The 19,635-nt window shown below is 50.5% G+C and overlaps 1 protein-coding gene across 1 annotated transcript in view; it reads right to left on the bottom strand.

The window, feature by feature from the left end:
• The window catches only part of LOC119209652 (uncharacterized), a 31,884-nt gene that overhangs the window by 7,627 nt on the left and 4,622 nt on the right, over positions 1-19,635 (bottom strand). The window contains exons 12-53 of the mRNA XM_037459102.2: positions 19,475-19,627; positions 19,146-19,290; positions 18,192-18,350; positions 17,991-18,109; positions 17,699-17,908; positions 16,905-17,063; positions 16,624-16,808; positions 16,356-16,538; positions 16,159-16,250; positions 15,817-15,986; positions 15,570-15,723; positions 15,420-15,496; positions 15,164-15,344; positions 14,916-15,071; positions 14,437-14,570; positions 14,170-14,328; positions 13,874-14,057; positions 13,575-13,786; positions 13,292-13,480; positions 13,065-13,207; positions 12,819-12,978; positions 12,629-12,712; positions 12,352-12,489; positions 12,083-12,199; positions 11,904-11,996; positions 6,685-6,905; positions 6,413-6,606; positions 6,078-6,332; positions 5,393-5,622; positions 5,125-5,289; positions 4,594-4,671; positions 3,503-3,871; positions 2,786-3,139; positions 2,226-2,555; positions 2,019-2,150; positions 1,713-1,865; positions 1,470-1,586; positions 1,207-1,380; positions 902-1,106; positions 456-610; positions 270-382; positions 58-139 (exon numbers count right to left, since the gene is read on the bottom strand). Coding sequence (XP_037314999.2) covers positions 58-139; positions 270-382; positions 456-610; positions 902-1,106; positions 1,207-1,380; positions 1,470-1,586; positions 1,713-1,865; positions 2,019-2,150; positions 2,226-2,555; positions 2,786-3,139; positions 3,503-3,871; positions 4,594-4,671; positions 5,125-5,289; positions 5,393-5,622; positions 6,078-6,332; positions 6,413-6,606; positions 6,685-6,905; positions 11,904-11,996; positions 12,083-12,199; positions 12,352-12,489; positions 12,629-12,712; positions 12,819-12,978; positions 13,065-13,207; positions 13,292-13,480; positions 13,575-13,786; positions 13,874-14,057; positions 14,170-14,328; positions 14,437-14,570; positions 14,916-15,071; positions 15,164-15,344; positions 15,420-15,496; positions 15,570-15,723; positions 15,817-15,986; positions 16,159-16,250; positions 16,356-16,538; positions 16,624-16,808; positions 16,905-17,063; positions 17,699-17,908; positions 17,991-18,109; positions 18,192-18,350; positions 19,146-19,290; positions 19,475-19,627 — 7,083 coding nt within the window. The remainder of the gene's footprint in view (positions 1-57; positions 140-269; positions 383-455; positions 611-901; positions 1,107-1,206; positions 1,381-1,469; positions 1,587-1,712; positions 1,866-2,018; positions 2,151-2,225; positions 2,556-2,785; positions 3,140-3,502; positions 3,872-4,593; positions 4,672-5,124; positions 5,290-5,392; positions 5,623-6,077; positions 6,333-6,412; positions 6,607-6,684; positions 6,906-11,903; positions 11,997-12,082; positions 12,200-12,351; positions 12,490-12,628; positions 12,713-12,818; positions 12,979-13,064; positions 13,208-13,291; positions 13,481-13,574; positions 13,787-13,873; positions 14,058-14,169; positions 14,329-14,436; positions 14,571-14,915; positions 15,072-15,163; positions 15,345-15,419; positions 15,497-15,569; positions 15,724-15,816; positions 15,987-16,158; positions 16,251-16,355; positions 16,539-16,623; positions 16,809-16,904; positions 17,064-17,698; positions 17,909-17,990; positions 18,110-18,191; positions 18,351-19,145; positions 19,291-19,474; positions 19,628-19,635) is intronic.

Raw genomic sequence — 19,635 nt, forward strand, 5'->3', positions numbered from 1 at the left:
TGAAAAATGATCCTGCTTAATTTCAGTTTTAATGAGATTTAATAAAGGGGGTCCCACCTGGGAGTGGACATTGAGCTGAGAAGGCAGGTGAACCAACATCCCGGGAATAGAGTGGACCACCTTCACCACCAGGTCCGTGCTGGACAAAAGAACATCTGTCACCCAAAGTAAGTGTGCATGCATGTGTTTGATAGGGGGAGAACATTTTTTGGGGGGCTGTAACCAATAAGGCGATGTGACCTTGGATTATGCGTGTATGGTGATAGTACCTATGAGCCAGGTGATGTCCCTGAATGATAAGCGCCAGTGAGGAGCTGAGTTCAGGGTTCACAGCCATGGAGCACCTCAGCTGTGACTCGGTAAGTCTTCCCCAGGCCTCGACCTACGTCCACAGTCGCACACAGATGGTTAGCAGGAGAAAAGCTGTGGGAATTTTGAGTGCATGTTACCATCACCTGTAAAGCAGGGTTAGTTAACCCCTGTTCAAAGTGTTTTAGTGTGACTCTGGCCTCCTTGGACCCTCTATGCGCGCCCCACCCTCCTACGTCCCACACAACTCGGACTCTCCAGTCGTGACAGTGGATGTCGACCGAGGCGCTCCGAAGAGGACCTGCACAGGGCATCAGTACAGTTGGTTAAAGGTCAAATCTATATATTTTATTGCTATATACTAATATTGCGGTGATGAGAATACACCTTTTTTTTTAACTGAGCGCTGTCTGCATTTAAAGAATGAAATATGCACAACTTTCACTTTGTTATTCAGACATTGTGCTCGTCAAGTCAAATGAAGACTGAGCCGAACAGACTTTGAGAGGGAAAATAAAGACATAAATAAAATACATTAATCATGGTATCAAGAAATCCATATAAAAAACCCAAACTGTCAATGCCAGCAGACCTTTGAACTGAGCAGTTAGGGAGCTGTCCAGGCGTTGCTGCATCCCTGTTTGATTGGAAGCTGGTGGAGAGTAGGACAACAGCAGGCCGAGACGCCCACGGGCCAAAGACACATTCAGACCGGAGGAGAGCAGGTTGTGTCCGTCCACAGTGAGCTCAACTCGGGACTGATGCTCAGAAAACACTCCCCGGATGGAACAAAGGCCCTTTGAGAAGAAAAGTGAAGGGTTTGTTTATTTCCCCCATTTATACATATGCAGAAATACTATATAAAGAGCCAAAACAATCCCAAATGTATAATGTTACCTCCATATGAAGTGGCAGTCCTCTGTCCTGTAGCCACGACCAGGTGTGCCACATGGCTCCTCTTACCTCTTTGGTGATTGGCAGGCATTTCATCTCAAGGCTCATCCCTGCCTGCTGTCCTCCAAACTGGGACTGTAATGTCAAGGTCTTCCCCTGGACAGAGCCGAGCTCTACCTGCACACACACTCACTATGCTTTCAACCATCGGAGGGATTGTTCTGTCAGTAAATGTCAGCTCTGGGTGTTCGGGTTGAGTTTCTAACCTGGATGCTGTTGTTTGCAGGGACTCCGAGTTTCTCCAGAAAGTTCACTGTGTGTTTAAAATGACTCTTCACTCTGACCGTTTCAGACATCTTGGAAACCGAAATCTCTTGAGTTATCTGTAAAACATTCAGCAGCTGTTACTACATACAGGCTGCTATGGTTATGACGTCAAATACGGTATATCATTATGGCTAAACTTCAGGGTCGTGGGACCTCAGAAATCCCAAAACACAGTGTCATACCTTTTGGTTTCCTGCATTGCTGTGTACTTGATAATAGTATGAGCCGTTGCCATGGCTCCCAGAATTCATCATTACCGCCATATTAACAGGGAGACCCAGCTTTTCCAACAGGGGCACAGAGTGGTTTACATTAAGCAATGCTTCATTTTTATCCTGGGGAAACAACGGCATTGAATTATGATGGATGGCTTCACATCCCGTGTCACAATCTTTGTCACAAGTGAAATGTGAATTTTGTTGAGGCAAATAATTAACTTTCTTTAAATGTGACGTGCAAAATCCCAATACTTTTATGTATTTTCACACCTTAGTTTTCCCAAGAGCCAGTGAAGCCTTTAACTCTGTTGCATCCGTCACCACGGAGACCTGAGATGCTGCATGAGTCGGTGAGACAACCAACAACACAGAGGACTCCATCTTGTCCGGACCACCCCATCCCTACAAACACGATTAGTAAGTGATACAGTGAAGTCATTGTAGCTTAAATAGGCGCATGTGGTGTGTTCCCTCTACCTGAATCACTGTACAGTTGTTGTGATACACCAGCGACCCCTGCAGGGCTGGTTGTGACATCAGCGCTGCGCTGGCTCCAACAGCGCACTCCTCCATCTGAATGACAGCTTCAGTCCCATATCGATGTTTTCCGCCCCTACAGGTGACTTTCAGTCTGCTGCGCTCTGGCAAATGATGGAGAAGATTGTGAATGAGCTCGCCCTCCACACTCAGCTCCGGCCGGGCGCTTGCATTTAGCCTCAGGAAAGCCATTTTGCCCCCCAGATTGGTGTCCACCGTCGCCGTCCAGACGCCGAGGGGGTCCTGCCAGACCGAGCCGTTCAAATGGGCCTAGTGAGGACAGAACGTCAATGTCGTTAGAGCTGTTAAAAAAAGTGAATACATCGCACTCAAACCCTGGCTGGGGATGTGTCATTCTTCCTCCAAACCACAATTATATAGACCATTTGGATTTTGCATGAAAATCACAGACTTCCGACCCAGTTGACTAGCAGACACTACAGAATTCCCAAATAAATTAGAGGCAACTTTACACTTTAGTCCACAAAATGCTACAGTACCTGTAAGATCGGGCACTTTGACTCCAGAGCCCAGAGCCACTGTGTCCTTCCGTTGGTCTTTTCGTCTCTATTGACCCGGACGTAACACGACCCGGCCCTAACGAACAGGGACCCGGCTTGCTCAGGGCCACGAGGAGCAGTGGCCTCCACGGTGATCCTCTGGGGCACACCTCCACTCCTCGGGCCGATGAAGGAGTGTGTGAGGGTCCCGGAGAAACGCGGAGGACTGCAGGACTGACTCAGCTCCAGGGAGACGTCCCGGCCGTCGGCCCTCAGAGAGGAGGTCACGGTGCGCAGGCAGGGTGCGACTGACAGGAGGCCCTGCAGAGCCAGCGACGCTGGGAGGAGCGTTCCCTGTGGCACACATATGTGGAGTATGTTAATCTGTGTTAAGAGACTTTGTGTCTCTGTCCGCGGTGGTAGCAAGTCAAATAGAGGAGACAGGGATCCAGCAGCTGTATCATCCGTCGGAGCGATCCGCTCTACTTGCTGTCACAAATGAGCTGTAGCTTGACCTTGTAGTGAGCTGGAAACTGAATTTCAAAGGAAGCTTTGTTAATATAAACATGTGTGAAATCCCAGTTCCTCCAACTGTGATAAAAGAAAAAACAATGTATTGTCACAGTCAGACGTAAGAGGAATATTCACAACATTCTTCTGCAGGTTTACACAATATCTAATAAAATAAAATCGAATAAAATGAATTGATTATCTGACCTGTAGCGCAGGACAGTCGTTTGTCAAGTTCACAGCATAAGACGACTGCTCCTCCATGTATGAAGCATCCATTTCCCCCAAATTGCCCCTAAAATAACAACGTCCCAGCTCCAGGCCCAGCTCCACACCAGGGAGATGTGCAGTTGAAACATTCAAGAGTATCGCTCCATGGGCCGGAAATCCCAGCATCTGCACTGCGTCTATAGAGTGCTGTACAGATGCTTTCAGACCAAGGTGGGGATGACAGGTTAGATGCACACTGAGGCTGCCTTTCTGTTGCCCCTCAGTCAGGAGAATGGTTCTGAGATGAGTGGAGCAGCCAGAACGAGTGATGGTGATGTTGTCTGAAGTCTGCGACGGCAGGAGAGTCTGTGAGGGAAGAATTTAGAAGAAATGATTAGAACTGGGACATCGCTTATGCACCATCGTTCATACTTATATTGAACCAAAACAAACTGGAATGAGGAAACAAGACCATTGCTGAAAGGATTTGTTACATTACATTTTATAGTACTTTTAAGGGTTTTTTTTAGGGTGCTTCAGCCTTTTAGTCTGTCAGCGGGGCAGACACGAGGCACTCACAGGAGTCCTGCTCATTTTCAAAATCCAAAGAACCATGAAGTCCTTCTTTCCCCGCTTGCCCGCGAATGGTTAAAGATGTTTTTCGACTCTACTAAGACTCCCCAGTCGTTTGCATCGGAAAGACAGCAACAGACTCGAAGTGATCGAATCCCGCGTGACAACGCCATCCCAAGCTCTCAAGCTCGAGCAGTCCGTGCCAACCATGTAGCCCAGGCCTCTCCAGCCCGCAGTGCCCCGTTAAAGTCCACTCTCCACGGGTCTACAGTCGACCCAATCCCCAGGGCCCACCTCCGAGGCCCGGGCCGGCGCAAAAGCCTGAGACTAGATTTAGTGGGCAAGCCCAGATGCGCCAGCAGTAGCACGGATGAATGAGCGAGGTTTAGCCATCGAGCTCCTTCTGGCCACTGGGGCCGTAGCAGCCTTTAGCTTGAGCACCGAGACTTGAGTGAGCGAGCGACAAGGCCACAGCAGAGCCGGGTGTGTGGTCTACGAGAGCGAAACATTCGTACCTCCACAGGGCGACCTGCCACGTTTCCATAACACTGGGTTGAGAGTCGGTCTGCGGTGCCCTCCCCTGTGCAGTTCATCTGTGAAAACAAAACCCCTGTTGGAAAAGTTTGTTTTTCAAAGAGGAAACTGAAGAAGGAGACATGAGAACGTCTGAGGAATAACTGAGCTTTAGACAGAAAATGTCATTCTTACTGGTAAATGTATTACTACTGATAATGATGGGCTGGATTAGTGGCTCAACTTCTTTGAAGTATATATATACATATATAAATATATACATATATAAATATATATACATATAATCTTCCTCTTTTGTGCCTTGAAATGTGATTTATTGTGCAAATATGAAGCTATCAGACTGGAAACAGAAAGGACCATCTCATCACAAAATTGACCTGATGGACCGTGATGAAGGACAATTATCTGGATCTAAAATTTTGTCACACTATTCCTTTAACTTATTTGAACCCAACGTCTCCTGAACAAAGATCATTGAGATCATGGTTAATGATGAATAAAACCAGTTTTACCTGTAAAGAGGTTGGTATGACTCCCTTGAGCTGCTGTATCTGTTGCCATAGAGACACCACTAATATAGCTGTGCTGTTTTGGGAGCCAATGTTAAAAAGGATGTCCGCCATTCTCTCGTCTTCCATGTCAAGAACCAGGCTTGTGTCTAGACCGCCTGCTTCTAACTGTGGAATATGAGCATGTGAACATATTATGAGAAAGATGACGCATTGATGCTTCTAATGTCGTCAATAGAGAATGAACATGCTTTGGAAGGTAGACCTTCACCTGGAAATGTGCTTTGGCTTCTATGGAGCTTGATACACCGCTTTTCAGCAGGGCCTGTACTTGATTCTGCAGCTTGGAGAAATACTCCCATCGGAGGGGAACAAGGTGTGTCTTTCCTCCATCAAACTCAGCTTTTAGACGTTCTGGTCCAGCCTGCAGTTCTGCAAGCACCGACAGTCGTTCGCCATCCTGGGCCCACCGGACCTGCACCTTACTGCTGTCATATATACCTTTTATCCAGGAGAGATTCCAATGGTTAGATCATAAAATATGTTATCCATCATTTTGTACCACAAATCAGGCAGTTACTGGTTTATAGCTGTGTTATAATACTCTCACACCCCTGCTATGATGTCTTGTCCCTTTCACGATAACTCATTTTTTCAAAGGCACACAACTGCTGCTGTTATATGAACACAACTGCATTGAAACAATTTAGTTTGAAAACCAGTTGGGGCGTAACACCGAAATAGGATTAAGGCAACAGACCTCAACAAAAAAAGGCAAGCCTAGCAGAAAGCGTTTGGTGCGAACTGTTATTTATTACTAAAAAATCTTTAACTTTCATATTGCAATACTTCTTGAGCTCACCGCAGGCCTCAATGTGTTGTGATTATATCACAGCTGAGTAATATAATCACAACATAACACGGCCTATCAGGGAGCCATTGTTCCGATCATTTACCTGTTGCATTGAGGAGGCGGAGGGCGTGAGATAGGCTGGTGTTGACCTCACCCCTCCCTCCACCCGCCAGTCGTCGGCTCGCATTCACGCAAAAGTGCTCCGCCCCTAACCAAACACACAACCAATCACGGGCTACATGGGGTATATTTCCCGTCGTGCTCTCTTCCTCCTCGCTGTCCGAAGCATCTCCGGCTGCTTCCTGATGTCTCAGCTCCACTTTGTACAAGGTCTCCATCACTCTAACTCTCAGCTGCCCTGAAACAATATTAGGTTAAAAAAAGTATTCTCTCTAATCACGACGTGTTTTGATCTAAACACAGATCGATAACTTCTACCTTCCACGAGGGTGTCGGACTGTCCCAGCACGCCGTCCAACCCCAGGACTGGAGGCAAAGCAGCGAGATGGGCCATGGAGTGCCTCAGGTCCCCGGACACAGCCAGCTGGAGACCACCGGTGTCTTTGAGAGACCCTCTGAGCTGAACCAGCAAAGCCTCCCGCCCATGTGCATAGGAGCCCTGCAGAGACACTCTGGAGGAAACAGAGACAGACCACTGTATGTAACCTTATTTACTACATATGGCTTCCTTGTATATCCGATGCACAGACCTGTCTGGTGACATGTTGGCGGCCATGTTTACGTGCATGTCAGTGGCAGAAGGCAGCAGGCTCTGGGATACGTTCACCTTCAGTCCCACAGCTCTGTCTCCCCCCTGGAAGGTGTGGGACATCTGGGCGTTTAGCTTCACTGTGTCCTTCCCATCAGCCCTCACGTGTACTGAGCTACTTCCTGTACCGGCCGCTGCAAAAAGGTCTGCAGTGGCCTTTGCCTGAACATGAAAAAGGTGAAAATCAGACTGTGGTGGCGGGCGTGGTTTCGGCTCGGCTGCAGAGGGAGAGAGAGGGGGAGTGGCTCGGGGAACAGTGCCAGGTGGAAACACTTGGCAACCAGCTGGGGGGAATTAACGGGTCTCCTCTCGCCCCTATAAACAGTGAGGCGAGCGAGGAGGGAGGAGGGAGACGGACCGACCGACCGAGCGAGCGAGCGAATTAATTAATGAATTGTGCGAATAAAAAGCATTTGTGAAACCCACCACCCTGCGGTCCTGTGCCGTGTCTTCAACCCCACGCACCCACACCTTACAGTGGCGCCCAACTAGGTATGGAACCCGGCGATCAGCAGGCGGAGGGGATGGCGCAGCCGGCGATCGCGCTCGGGCGGATGCTGGGAGAGATCGCCGCGATGCAGCGGGAGCAGGCCGAGGTCAACCGGCACTTTCTGGGGGCGCTCCAAGCCCAGTCGGATCGGCAGACCCGGGTGTTGGAGCAGCTGGTGGCCCGGCCAGCCGCGGCAGCACCGGTACCGGGTCCCCCGGCGTACGCGGGGGTGGTGCTGCATAAAATGACGCCGGCGGACGAGGTACAGTCGTACCTGGAAATGTTCGAGGCGATGGCGGAGGCATGCGGGTGGCCGGCGGACGAACGGGCAATCCGCCTGCTGCCACTACTGACCGGAGAGGCGCAGACAGCTGCCCTGGGTCTGCCGCCCGGGGCAAGACAGGACTACGCCGGGGTAAAGAGGGCCATCATGGACCGGCTGGGGCTCTCCCCCGAGGACCACAGGCGGCGTTTCCGGGAGGCGAGGCTGGGTCCGGAGGACCGTCCGTTCGCCTTTGCTCAGCGGCTACGGGACGCGGCCAACAGGTGGCTGCAGCCGGAGGGCGCGGGCGGCGAACCGGCGGTGGTGGAGAAGGTGGTGGCGGAGCAGTTTCTGCAGGGGCTCCCGCCGCGGACCTCTTCGTGGGTCCAGTACCACCGTCCGGCGACGTTGGAGGCCGCGGTCACCCTGGCAGAGGATCACCTGGCGGTCCACCCCGGCGGACGGGGCGACGCCGGGCGCCCGCCCGCGCCGCCGCAGCCGGTCCCCACGCCGCGAAGGAGGACCCAGCAGCCGGCGGCAGGGTGGCCCTTGCCGACGCCGCGGTCACCAGCTCGTACCAGGGGGGCCGACCACGCAGCACCGACCGGGGCCGGCACTCTTCCTGACCCACCCGGAGGTTCTCAAACGCCAGGGCAGGAGTGCTGGAAGTGTGGGCAGCCCGGCCATCTGCGGAGGGAGTGCCCGCTGATGGAGGTGGGGCAGGTGATCCGGGTTGCCGGCGCTCCATCACCCTCCCCCGGCCCGGGAGCGACGTACCGCGTTCCGGTAAGAATCCAGGGGGGTACACGCCAGGCGATGGTGGATTCGGGCTGTTCGCAGTCCATGATACACCAGAGCCTGGTTCGGCCAGGGGCATTGGTAGAAGCGTCGCGGGTGAAAATAAGGTGTGTGCACGGGGACATTCACGAGTATCCCATAGTGTCCGTCGAACTTCGGTTCAGGGGAAAAAAATATAGAATAAAGGTCGCGGTTAGCTCCCACCTGACGCACCCCGTAATTTTGGGAACGGATTGGGAGGGATTTAACACGCTAATGGGGCAGGCTGCGGGGGTGCGTTCACGACCGACAGGGACATGCGGTATGTGTGCGGTGCTCAGCGGTGACGCGAGGTCGTCCGACGCCGCCGGGGAAGAGGGGGAACCGGCGGAGCCTCCCGAGGAGACCCCGGCGGTTCCCGAGTTCCGCTCCATGGAAGATTTTCCACTCGAGCAGTCTCGGGACGATACTCTACGCTCAGCCTACGACCAAGTGATAAGAATTGATGGTCATTTGGTGCGCCCTGACGCAGCACAGTCGTACCCGCACTTCTCATTGATTAGGGACAGACTGTATAGAGTGAGTCGTGACACTCGAACAGGGCAGGAAAACACCCAGTTGTTAGTACCGAAAAGCCGCCGGGAAATGGTTTTCCAGGCGGCTCACTATAATCCGATGGCGGGTCACATGGGATACGGGAAAACACTAGACCGGATAATGGCCCGATTTTATTGGCCAGGCATCCGGGCGGACGCGCGCCGCTGGTGTGCGTCCTGCCCGGAGTGTCAATTGGTTAATTCACCAGCCATACCACGTGCCCCGCTGCGGCCGCTACCGTTGGTGGAGGTTCCGTTCGAGCGCATCGGCATGGACCTCATCGGGCCATTTCACCGGAGCGCACGCGGATACCGCTTTGTGTTAGTCCTCATGGATTACGCAACCCGGTATCCGGAGGCAGTGCCATTGCGCAATATCTCTGCAAAGAGCGTCGCGCAGGCTCTGTTTCAGGTCATCTCCCGGGTTGGAATCCCGAAAGAGATTCTAACAGACCAGGGCACCTCGTTCATGTCGCGCACACTGGGAGAACTTTACGGGTTACTGGGCATTAAGTCCGTCCGCACGAGTGTGTACCACCCCCAGACCGACGGGTTGGTAGAGCGGATGAATAGGACGCTGAAGTCCATGATTCGTAAATTTATTAGCGACGATGAACGTAATTGGGACAAATGGCTTGACCCTCTGTTGTTTGCAGTCCGGGAGGTCCCCCAGGCCTCCACGGGATTTTCTCCCTTTGAGCTTCTGTTTGGCAGGTCACCAAGAGGGGTGCTGGACCTTATTAAAGAAAGCTGGGAGGAAGGTCCGAGCCCCGGAAAGAACGAGATCCAGTACGTCCTGGACCGGCGAGCAAAGCTCCACACACTGGGGAGGATGTCACGGGAGAATTTGCTCCAGGCCCAGGAACGACAACAACGGCTGTACAACAGAGGGGCCAAGCTGCGAGAATTCACACCGGGAGAAAAGGTACTTGTATTACTTCCCTCTTCCAACTCAAAACTCCTGGCTAAGTGGCAAGGGCCCTTCGAGGTCACACGCCGGGTGGGGGATGTTGATTATGAGGTGGTGCGGTCTGACAGGGGCGGGGCTACACAAATATACCACCTCAACCTCCTGAAACCCTGGAGGGAGGCGGAGTCTGTTTCTCTGATTTCCACAGTATCGGAAAGAGAGGACCTGGGGCCGGAGGTGCCAAAAGCGGCTAATCCCACCCCGCTCCCGTGTGAGGGTCATCTCTCTGAGGACCAGAGAGCGGACATTGCCCAGTTGCAGAAGCGGTTTGCTGATGTGTTCTCCCCCCGGCCAGGCCGCACCGACCTGATAATGCACCGAATCGAGACCCCCCCGGGGGTGACGGTGAGGTCACGACCCTACAGACTACCCGAACACAAAAGAAAAGTGGTTCGGGAGGAATTAGCGGCTATGTTGGAGATGGGGGTAATAGAAGAGTCCAACAGCGCCTGGTGCAGCCCCATCGTTCTGGTGGCCAAGAAGGATGGGACTGTGCGGTTCTGCGTGGACTACCGCAAGGTAAACGACGTGTCACGATTCGACGCCTACCCAATGCCCCGGGTCGACGAACTCCTGGACCGGCTGGGCACTGCACGTTTTTTTACGACCCTGGATTTAACTAAGGGCTACTGGCAGATTCCCCTGTCTTCAGAGTCCAGAGAGAAAACGGCTTTCTCCACTCCGTATGGTTTGTACCAATTCACCATGCTTCCCTTCGGCTTGTTCGGTGCCCCGGCCACGTTCCAGCGCCTCATGGACCGGGTGCTGCGTCCGCATGCCTCATATGCGGCCGCGTACCTGGACGATGTAATCATCCACAGCACCACCTGGGCGGAGCATGTGCGGCGGGTGGACGCGGTGCTGGAGTCGCTGAGGCGGGCCGGGCTCACCGCCAACCCGGGGAAGTGTGCAGTTGGACGGAGGGAGGTACGGTATCTGGGGTACCACTTGGGGGGTGGGCAGGTGCGTCCTCAGGTGGACAAGACGGCAGCTATTGCAGCCTGCCCGCGCCCTAAGACAAAAAAAGAGGTGAGGCGGTTTTTGGGGCTGGCGGGTTACTACAGACGGTTCATCGCCGGCTTTGCGGACCTCACCAGCCCCTTGACCGACCTGACCCGGAAAGGTGCGTCAGATCCGGTCCAGTGGTCGGAGCAGTGCCAGCGGGCGTTTGAGAAGGTAAAACAGACTCTCTGTGGGGAGCCACTCCTCCACACACCTAACTTTTCTCTCCCGTTTGTTCTGCAGACCGACGCGTCGGACAGAGGGCTGGGGGCCGTTTTGTCCCAGGAGGTGGAGGGGGTCGACCGCCCCGTTGTCTACATCAGCCGGAAGCTATCGGAGAGGGAGGCCAGGTACAGCACGGTGGAAAAGGAGTGCCTGGCCATCCGGTGGGCGGTGGGCTCCCTGCGCTACTACCTCCTGGGACGCTCATTCACCCTCTGTTCGGACCACGCCCCGCTCCAATGGCTCCACCGCATGAAGGATACTAACGCCCGGATCACTCGGTGGTATCTGGCCATGCAGCCTTTTAACTTCAAGGTGGTCCATAGGCCGGGGACGCAGATGGTCGTGGCGGACTTCCTCTCCCGCCCTCTCGAGGGAGGGGGGGGGGAGTAAGCTAGGCCGGACGGCTCCCCGGCCTAAGTCGGGCGGTGGGGGTATGTGGTGGCGGGCGTGGTTTCGGCTCGGCTGCAGAGGGAGAGAGAGGGGGAGTGGCTCGGGGAACAGTGCCAGGTGGAAACACTTGGCAACCAGCTGGGGGGAATTAACGGGTCTCCTCTCGCCCCTATAAACAGTGAGGCGAGCGAGGAGGGAGGAGGGAGACGGACCGACCGACCGAGCGAGCGAGCGAATTAATTAATGAATTGTGCGAATAAAAAGCATTTGTGAAACCCACCACCCTGCGGTCCTGTGCCGTGTCTTCAACCCCACGCACCCACACCTTACACAGACGATACCTCAGAGGAAAAAAGGCAGACACCTTTTTTTGTCATTTGTTTTCATTAACTAAATTGAGAAAAACTCATTTGGGTCCCGTGAATGACAAAACCTTGAAGTAACCCACCTCTAATGTTTTTGGAACCTTTGACTTGAAAGGGTGGCTGAGAGAGGAATAAAGTCCGATTCTTCCCGAAGTACCATTTAGTTGCACAGAAAGCTAATAAGAAAAAAACAGCACACATTCACCAGAACCTCCGCCGAAGGAATAAGCAACAATTAAATTGCTGATGCGGTTCTACTCACTTGGCTTTCCTGACGCTCTATTCTCAGTTTCCCTTTGGCTTGATAATCAAAGTCACTGTTGCTTTTGGCGATCCAAGAGACATTTCCCTCCACTATAGCGGCGTAAGGGAACTGCAGCTGTAACATCAAGCAAAGCAAACTGGTCACAAGCTTTGCTGTTCCTGCTGTAAACAACACACGCCAACTGCAATCAGACAACAGACAAATAAACACTTTGCAACTGAGTGGTTGGTAAAATGTTGATTTCCTGAGAGTGGAGGCCCATTTACCTGGAGCTGATGGGTGAAGTTTGCTTTGACTGTTATCACTTGGTGACTTGAGTGTAAAGGGTTTAACTGAACTCGCCCGAAGAAAGTCAGCTTCTCCTTGCTGCCAACGCGCAGCCTCCCTTGAATGTCTTTCTGGGTCTGAGAAGGAATGGGTGATACGTAGATCATGCGGTGTATATAGAATTCACAAATGTTTTTCGATATCAACATCAGGTCTGCATCACACATCTCTGTCATTTAAGTTCAATGTTTGGGGTTTTCAAGGCTGGCAGTTTACCTGGTTGCTGGTTATCATCACACAGGCTTCTGAGTCTGACGGAACAGTGTCAGAGCTGAAAGGATGGACAAGCGCCGAACAAAGCTAAACGTGCGGGAGAGCCACAAAAAAACAAAATGTCATGAAAACACCATTTAATACTGCTAAGCATAATGCGTTGAATCAGTAAATCCACTTGTGCTACACTTACAAAAGGGCTCTGTGGCTGGTAGCCGAGGGTGAGGGTGTGGACGACCTCCCTGTTGCCGTAGAAACCACCTTTCGACTCCAGTATGTAAAGGCCTTGGACGAGGTCGACGGTGAAAGTCTCCCGCAGGAGCAGAGTCTGGGGAAAGGTCTGGAAGGGCTGTCTGTGCCATATGGGATTAATTGTTTGTGTGAATACATTTGCAACCGTCATAAAATACATGAATAGATGTGGGATTGAGGCACGGACCTGAGCTGGAGCATTGCTGTTTTCTGATACATCTTCATGTCCTTCCTCAGCTCCTCTACCAGTCCCTCAAACTGCAGCTCTGTTGCCGGACCCTTTGGCTTGGAGAAGGTCATCTTCAGTATCGCTTGCCTCCTTTTCAAACTCTGAAAGAAGTCAGTGGAAAATGAATTATATAAAGAGTTTAACTCAACAAACCCATTCTACGCCACCCAGTGTTGCCAATCCACCTTATCCAAAGTGTTGAGGGCCGCGGTGAGGCTGGCGTTGTGCTTGCCATAGGTGGAGGCCATCTGCAGCGTGTGGCTGAACTTGGAGGTCTCCAGGGAGACGTCTCCCCTCAAGGGTGGCGTCCACAAGGACCTCAATGAGCCGGAGGCCCCCACACTTTGCCTCCCCACTGAGCACCGCCCTGCTGCCTGGGGAGGGACAACGTAGGAGTTGGAGGAGACGCAAGCAATGCGCATGTTAAAAAAGTGGATTCTTCGATGGAGCGTCCGCCCCCTTCCTCACTTGGATGTAGGTGACAGCTTGCGTGGAGAGCTGTAGACGGGCCTCCCTCTCTCGGCCCCTGTCCCTGTAGAAACCCTCCAGCCGGAGGTCACGGATGACCAGCCACCTGTTGGCGGTGAGCTCCGAGGTGAGCTGGAGCGTGTGGCGCTGGTGCTGGCTCAGTTTGTGGACAGTATAGACGTACAGCCACGGTGTGTCCATGTTAAAAGTACCTGGACAATGACGGGAGAGACGTCATGCTGACTTCTGCCTCACTGCCGTTGCAGACTCGAGGGATACTTTTATATGAGCCGTTTTACCTTCCCATTGTTTCTGCGGAGCGTCTTTTGGGGGTCTTTTCCAGTGTAACCCAGCCACCAGTGGCATCACGTTGTTGTAGTGGATTTTGAGGTGAGTGCTGCTCTCAGACCAGAGTTGTCTCACGTGCGAGTGCAGAAGCTGAGTCCTGTAGTTTAAGTTCTTCTCTGGCACTTGGAGACCGAACTAAAATATAATGAGATGGAATATTTGCATTTTAATTTGGACAAATTAAAAATACAGCCAATGCTTAGACAGTATTATGCCGCAGTAGGCCCCCCACAGAGGTATTTTTTACCTCCAGCGTGTAGCTGGTGTGATTTTGTGTGGATTGGTTTCTGAATGACTGACTTAATAGAATTGTACGCTTATTGTTGATCTCATCCCAGTGTTTGCCGTAGCTCATGTCCAGGGAGGATTTAATGTGTCCGCGGCCTTCCTCGTGCCTAAGGTGGACCTGCGGACGCACATGAAAGCAGTCACGTCCCCTGTTTCACTCGTCCAGGAAGGAATTAGTCTCATCAGTAAGTATTACATTGAGACAGATTGACATGTACACGGGTACCTTGTGGTTGATAGGACCTGTGTTGGAGCAGTAGAATTCATGATCTGCTCTTAGGGTGAGGGTCAGGTTTGAGTCTCTCTCACTCTTCAGTCTCTGAGACGCGTAACACTCGTGACGCAGGTGCCTGGCATCACCTGTGAAGGACTCAACGGTCAGGGCCAACTCACGTGGTGAAATGTTTGTGAACCAAATGTTACCTTTGACAGCAAAACATTTACTGGGAAATAGTTTGATTTACCCAAATGCTGATAGTAACGCTGAAATGCAGTTTGTTTGGTAGCATGCAGTAATCTAAAAAAACATGTTGCACTCTGACTTTGTTATGAACGGGATCCGGGGGATGTAGTAAGCATAAATGCTGCTGCTTCATTTTAATCTAACCGCCTCACTGAAATAGAATCTTTACTTCTGCATAGAAGAATAAAACAATTAGAGTGATTCAATTCTCCAACAAGCTGCAGCCCGAAACTGTCACTCACCTCCTAGACCGTATTTGAGCCTGAGAGCGGAGCTCCACAGGGAGCCTTTCCGCTCCATCAGTCCCAGCATCCTGGTGCCGACCACATCGGGTATCAGGATGTCGGCCTCCACAGAGTGCTGCCTGCTGCTGGCGTCCCGTCTGCGCTCTAGGGCCACTGAACACAGCAGGACCACTTGTGAAATGTGAATGTCAAATAGCAAACCTTTTCGAGGTGATACATGGATGCTGTTTGGCCGCGGTAGTTACCTGACATTGACGCTGTTTCTCTGAACACGTTCTTTACAGTGGCGGAGAACCGGGTCTTCCTGCCCAGTCCACGGGTGACATTAGCAGAGAGGATCATGGGATGTCCATCAGCGGCCACTTTGGCTTCAAGATGAAAACGCGTTCTCTGCTCTGACAGGAGGGTCTGAGTGTCGACCAAACCCTGAAGAAACAGGAAAATCATGTTACGGTCAAATCAATCCTACAGTTTAATTCTACAGTAAATGACAAAGCCTACCATGACATAATAATGAGACCCATCAATCAACAGCTCCAGCTTTCCTGACTTTATGGTCCTCTCCTGCTCAAGTTGCCCTGAGAAAACACCACAGCATCAGAACACACCCCGGACAGACGGGTTTTATTATGGTGTTCGTGTGTGGCCAACCCTGTAATTGGATGATTTTCAGCGGATGGGTGATCCTCAACAACAGTCTGTGAGGGTTGAAGGTGAGGTCCACGGACATGTCCCTGGGAATGGAGGACTGAGGTGTGGCCAGGAGGAGGTGGATGGAGGCCTCTTTGGGGAGCCAGCTGCCCCTCTGAAACACAAGTTGGGACAGCGTTGTGCGTTAGTTCAGGTGAGGGTAGATAAAGAGATCTCAAAGACGGAACTGGTCTGAGGATCTTCTCACCTGAGGGAGCAGCGAGTAAGCGGCCTCCAGCAGGTAGTAATGGAGGCCTCTGTCCAGCTTCAGCAGCCTGAGGGAGAGGTGGACCGGTCCTGGAGCAGGAAGTGAAAAACCTGTGGCCGGTGATGGGTACGAGGCATTGGAGCACAGCTGCCAGCCCACCATCTTGGACACTGTGGGGATAGACGTCAGGGATTGATAAGAAACGTACTAGTGTCATGTGACAATTGAAAGATGTCAGCTGACTAATTGAACAACTACAGCCAAATGCATAAAGACAGAAGAGAATGGACCACTTTTGTGTGTCATCTATCATGCCATAGACACAGTGTTGGGGGGACTTACAGGTTTTTGGCGTGCAGGTGGTCTTCTGAACTTGACTCTTGGGCCCCTTTATCTCTTCTCGGTGGTCTCCACTGATCTGAAACACTTTGGAGCTGGTGAAAAAACAATTGCTCTTTAGGAAACCATCTTTTACAACAACGTGTTGCTTACATAACACATGTAGTCCCTCAATCCTCGGAACAAATGCCCTCACTAACCTTAGGGAGAAGATGTCCATGACATCCTGCGGTGTGTTAAGTGTCACCCTGGCATCCTGCCCCTCCTGCAGCTGGATGCTGCCATCCAGACTGGTGGAGCTCTTCAGCTCAGAAACCCAGACCACCGCGGCTTGACCCAAAGCACCGTCCACCCCCATCATGGCCGACAGCCCCACGTAGGCACTGAGATGAAAAAAGGAGAGCAGTTACGCTGATGGGAAGGGCGCAGGTGGAAACCAAAGGTCAGGCTTTGTTGATATGGGAGCACCTGGGTTTGATGTATCCAGTCAGGGAGAAGTGAGAAGTGTCCCTGTAGTTGAAGTTGCCCTTCAGACGCAGCGACAGGAGGGAGGTGGCGTTGATGCTCAGTTTGACGGGCAAACCAGACAGAGACGGTAAAACCAGCTCGTCTGTCATCAGTGCGGCCCTGTGGTCCAGCTGAACCTCCTGACCCTGGAGGACAAAGAGGACAGAAGGGCAGACGGAAGAATGAGAGAAGGGAAAACCGCCAGAGAAGGGACCAGCGAGAGCATCCTACCTCCAGCCTACCTTGAGCAGTTTGACAGCCAGTCCTGCCACGCTCAGCGCCAGCTGGTCAATCTGACCGTAGAGATCTTCACACGTGAACACGCTGAGCTCGTTGCCAAACACCTTCACACCGACCCAACAGGTGGGCCTGTTCTCCTCTCTCCTCCTCCTCCCAAACAACTGCACAAGACAAAACATGTCGTTATGAGCTTTACCTTCACTCAATGCAAAACTCTACAAAACAAGAAATGCTCCTGCAATACAAACCCTTTTTCTTTTATTCATTAATACAATCATTATATGTTGCCATTTCCCCATTTTTGCATCTTTTATCCATGTAAATGTAAATAGAACAAAATAAAGGAATCTTGTACAATTGCTGAATAGGTTCAGAAATACACAATAATACGCCATTTGGTGCCTATGATCCTAATAATATATAAATAAACTTATCCATCTTTGGATAGAATAAAAGTTTTTTTTTAAATAATAATTTTGAATAACAATTGTATTATATTAATTTATCTTAGCCTTTGTCATTCTTGCTGCCTATATTCAGGGCTTTTATTAATTTCTCGCTTTACTCCTTGTCGCTTCAAATAATATTTGAACCTATAAGCCAATTGATAAATCATTTGAGTTTTTGGCTGCACTTTAAGTAAGTAAGTACAGTAAAAAATGTTTGTCAACATAGTATCACTGACCAAAAGTCAAAAATCTGAAATGCAATATAAATGGCTGCCAATCTACTTCACAATGCTGTGGCCCGCCCCCAGTAGAGATGATTGCTGTAAAACAATGAAAAGGCCCCTCACCATGGCCCTCGCCTGGCTCAGATAACTGTTGGTGCCAGATAAACACTTTTCTTTTTCTGCTCCATGCTCATCGTCTGTTTGCCTTCTGGTCCTCGTCGCTTTAGGCTGCGTCTTTTGACTTTGAGTCGCAGACTCTGTGCCGGAGTTGAAGTTCTGGTGACCGAAAACACTCTTCAAAAGTGGTTCAGCGTTTTCAACATGAAGGTCCACCTTAGTTAGGAAACAAAATGCGCAAATTAAACCGAATATTGTGAGACTATAAATACAAACTCGGATTGGATTCCAAACTCACCTCCAGAAGGTTGTGGGCTCTGCCGTGAAAATACAGAGTCAGGCGGGCAGAGGCGGATCTCGGAAGAAATGATTTGGGAGAGAAAACCAAAGATGTTTCCACATTTGTAATTCCCATTCCTGAAACAAACGAAGAAGCAGAAGAAAATGAAACAAGTCCAATTTATCTTTGTTCATGAATCTGAGGTAAAGTCCTCATTACCTGATGAAACTGTGTGGTCTGAATAGGAAGAGTATTTCAAAAACTCAGCTTCAAAGTCTCTGCTGATAATGTCGTCAGGCAGTGAATTGATTAGGGCCTGCTTCATGGGATCCTCGCTGCTGAGGACATTGGTCAGGTGACTCCACACATATGATCCCACTGCAGAGGCAGAGGAGGAAAGGCGGAAGATCTCCTCATTCAGTCCTACAGCAGAGCAGCTCAGAGATATATTTGAATGGTAATGAATATACTTATACAATAGGAGAAGGATAGACAAATAATAAGTAAGGAAATTAAGAGATTGTAAATTATTAGTATTACTTTTAGCTGTTGGACATGAGGGAAGTTACTGTATTTTTGACATTTCTGAAGTGTGTTTTCATTCTCAAACACTACAAATTTGATCAATCATTTATATAAATTAGGAAAGCAAGCAACCTGTGAATGGTCCCCTGGGACACACCCCATTGTAATTTGATCAATTATTTAGTTAAATTAGGAAAAGAAGCCATACACACCATACTGTATTAGTGCTTTGGTAGATTGGCAACTCAACATCTATATAAGTTGTTCTTTGTTATTTCTTTTTTGCCATGATTTTCAATTATTTACACAAGTGTTGCAATTCAACAAAGTAAATGCTTTTAATAGATCCAGAAATATGCTGCAAATAATTGTAGATTTATTTGGACAAACATAGGAGATCAAAATTGGTCTAAACCTATGACATGAATGATCAGTTTTCTATAACGAAACAAATGGAGCCAATTTTAAGATGTTTGGTTCAGCAGCGCAAAATATATAATATGTCAAACTTTCTGCAATAAAAACTATATAAAAGCCGAAATGTTGTCATGAGCAGCTGCTGACTTTGTTCATCAACCTTTTGCTAAACATTTTTGCTGGTAGAAGCTGCTATTAGTATCCTCTCTACACAATAAGTTTAAATCAGACCTTGGCTGGATGTCTCGTTCCTCAGCGTCATCTTTACCACTTCAAACACGTTCGTATCGGAGCAGCGCATGAGCTGCTGGTATGCAGCGATTCTGACCTCGGGATCCTCCTGGGAGGACCGGTACAGCTGCAACAGCACGGATCTCTGAAGGAAGGAAGCTCTTGTCAGTCACTGATGTTAGAGTGACGATCACCTCTTCACCTCCACCGTAACTCATCATGAATCAATTAGAAAAGTCAGACTCTGTGACGTGAGGGCTTATCATATATACATTTAAGTGACAAACCCTGTCTGAGAAGTGAATGGCTTTGTTTCAGAATCAACTCACATCAGCTGAGCAGGGAAAGCGTCTGAAGGCTTGAGTGGCAGCGAGTCTCAGCTCCAGTGCAGTGGAGGAGCCGAGCAGGAAGTACTTAAGCAGAGGAATGAAGGTTGCCGCAGACACACCAGCGTTTCCCACTGATTTCAGTGTATAAAGAAGCTGTTGGG

This window comes from Pungitius pungitius, chromosome 15 (assembly GCF_949316345.1).
Source record: "Pungitius pungitius chromosome 15, fPunPun2.1, whole genome shotgun sequence".
Taxonomy (NCBI): domain Eukaryota; kingdom Metazoa; phylum Chordata; class Actinopteri; order Perciformes; family Gasterosteidae; genus Pungitius; species Pungitius pungitius.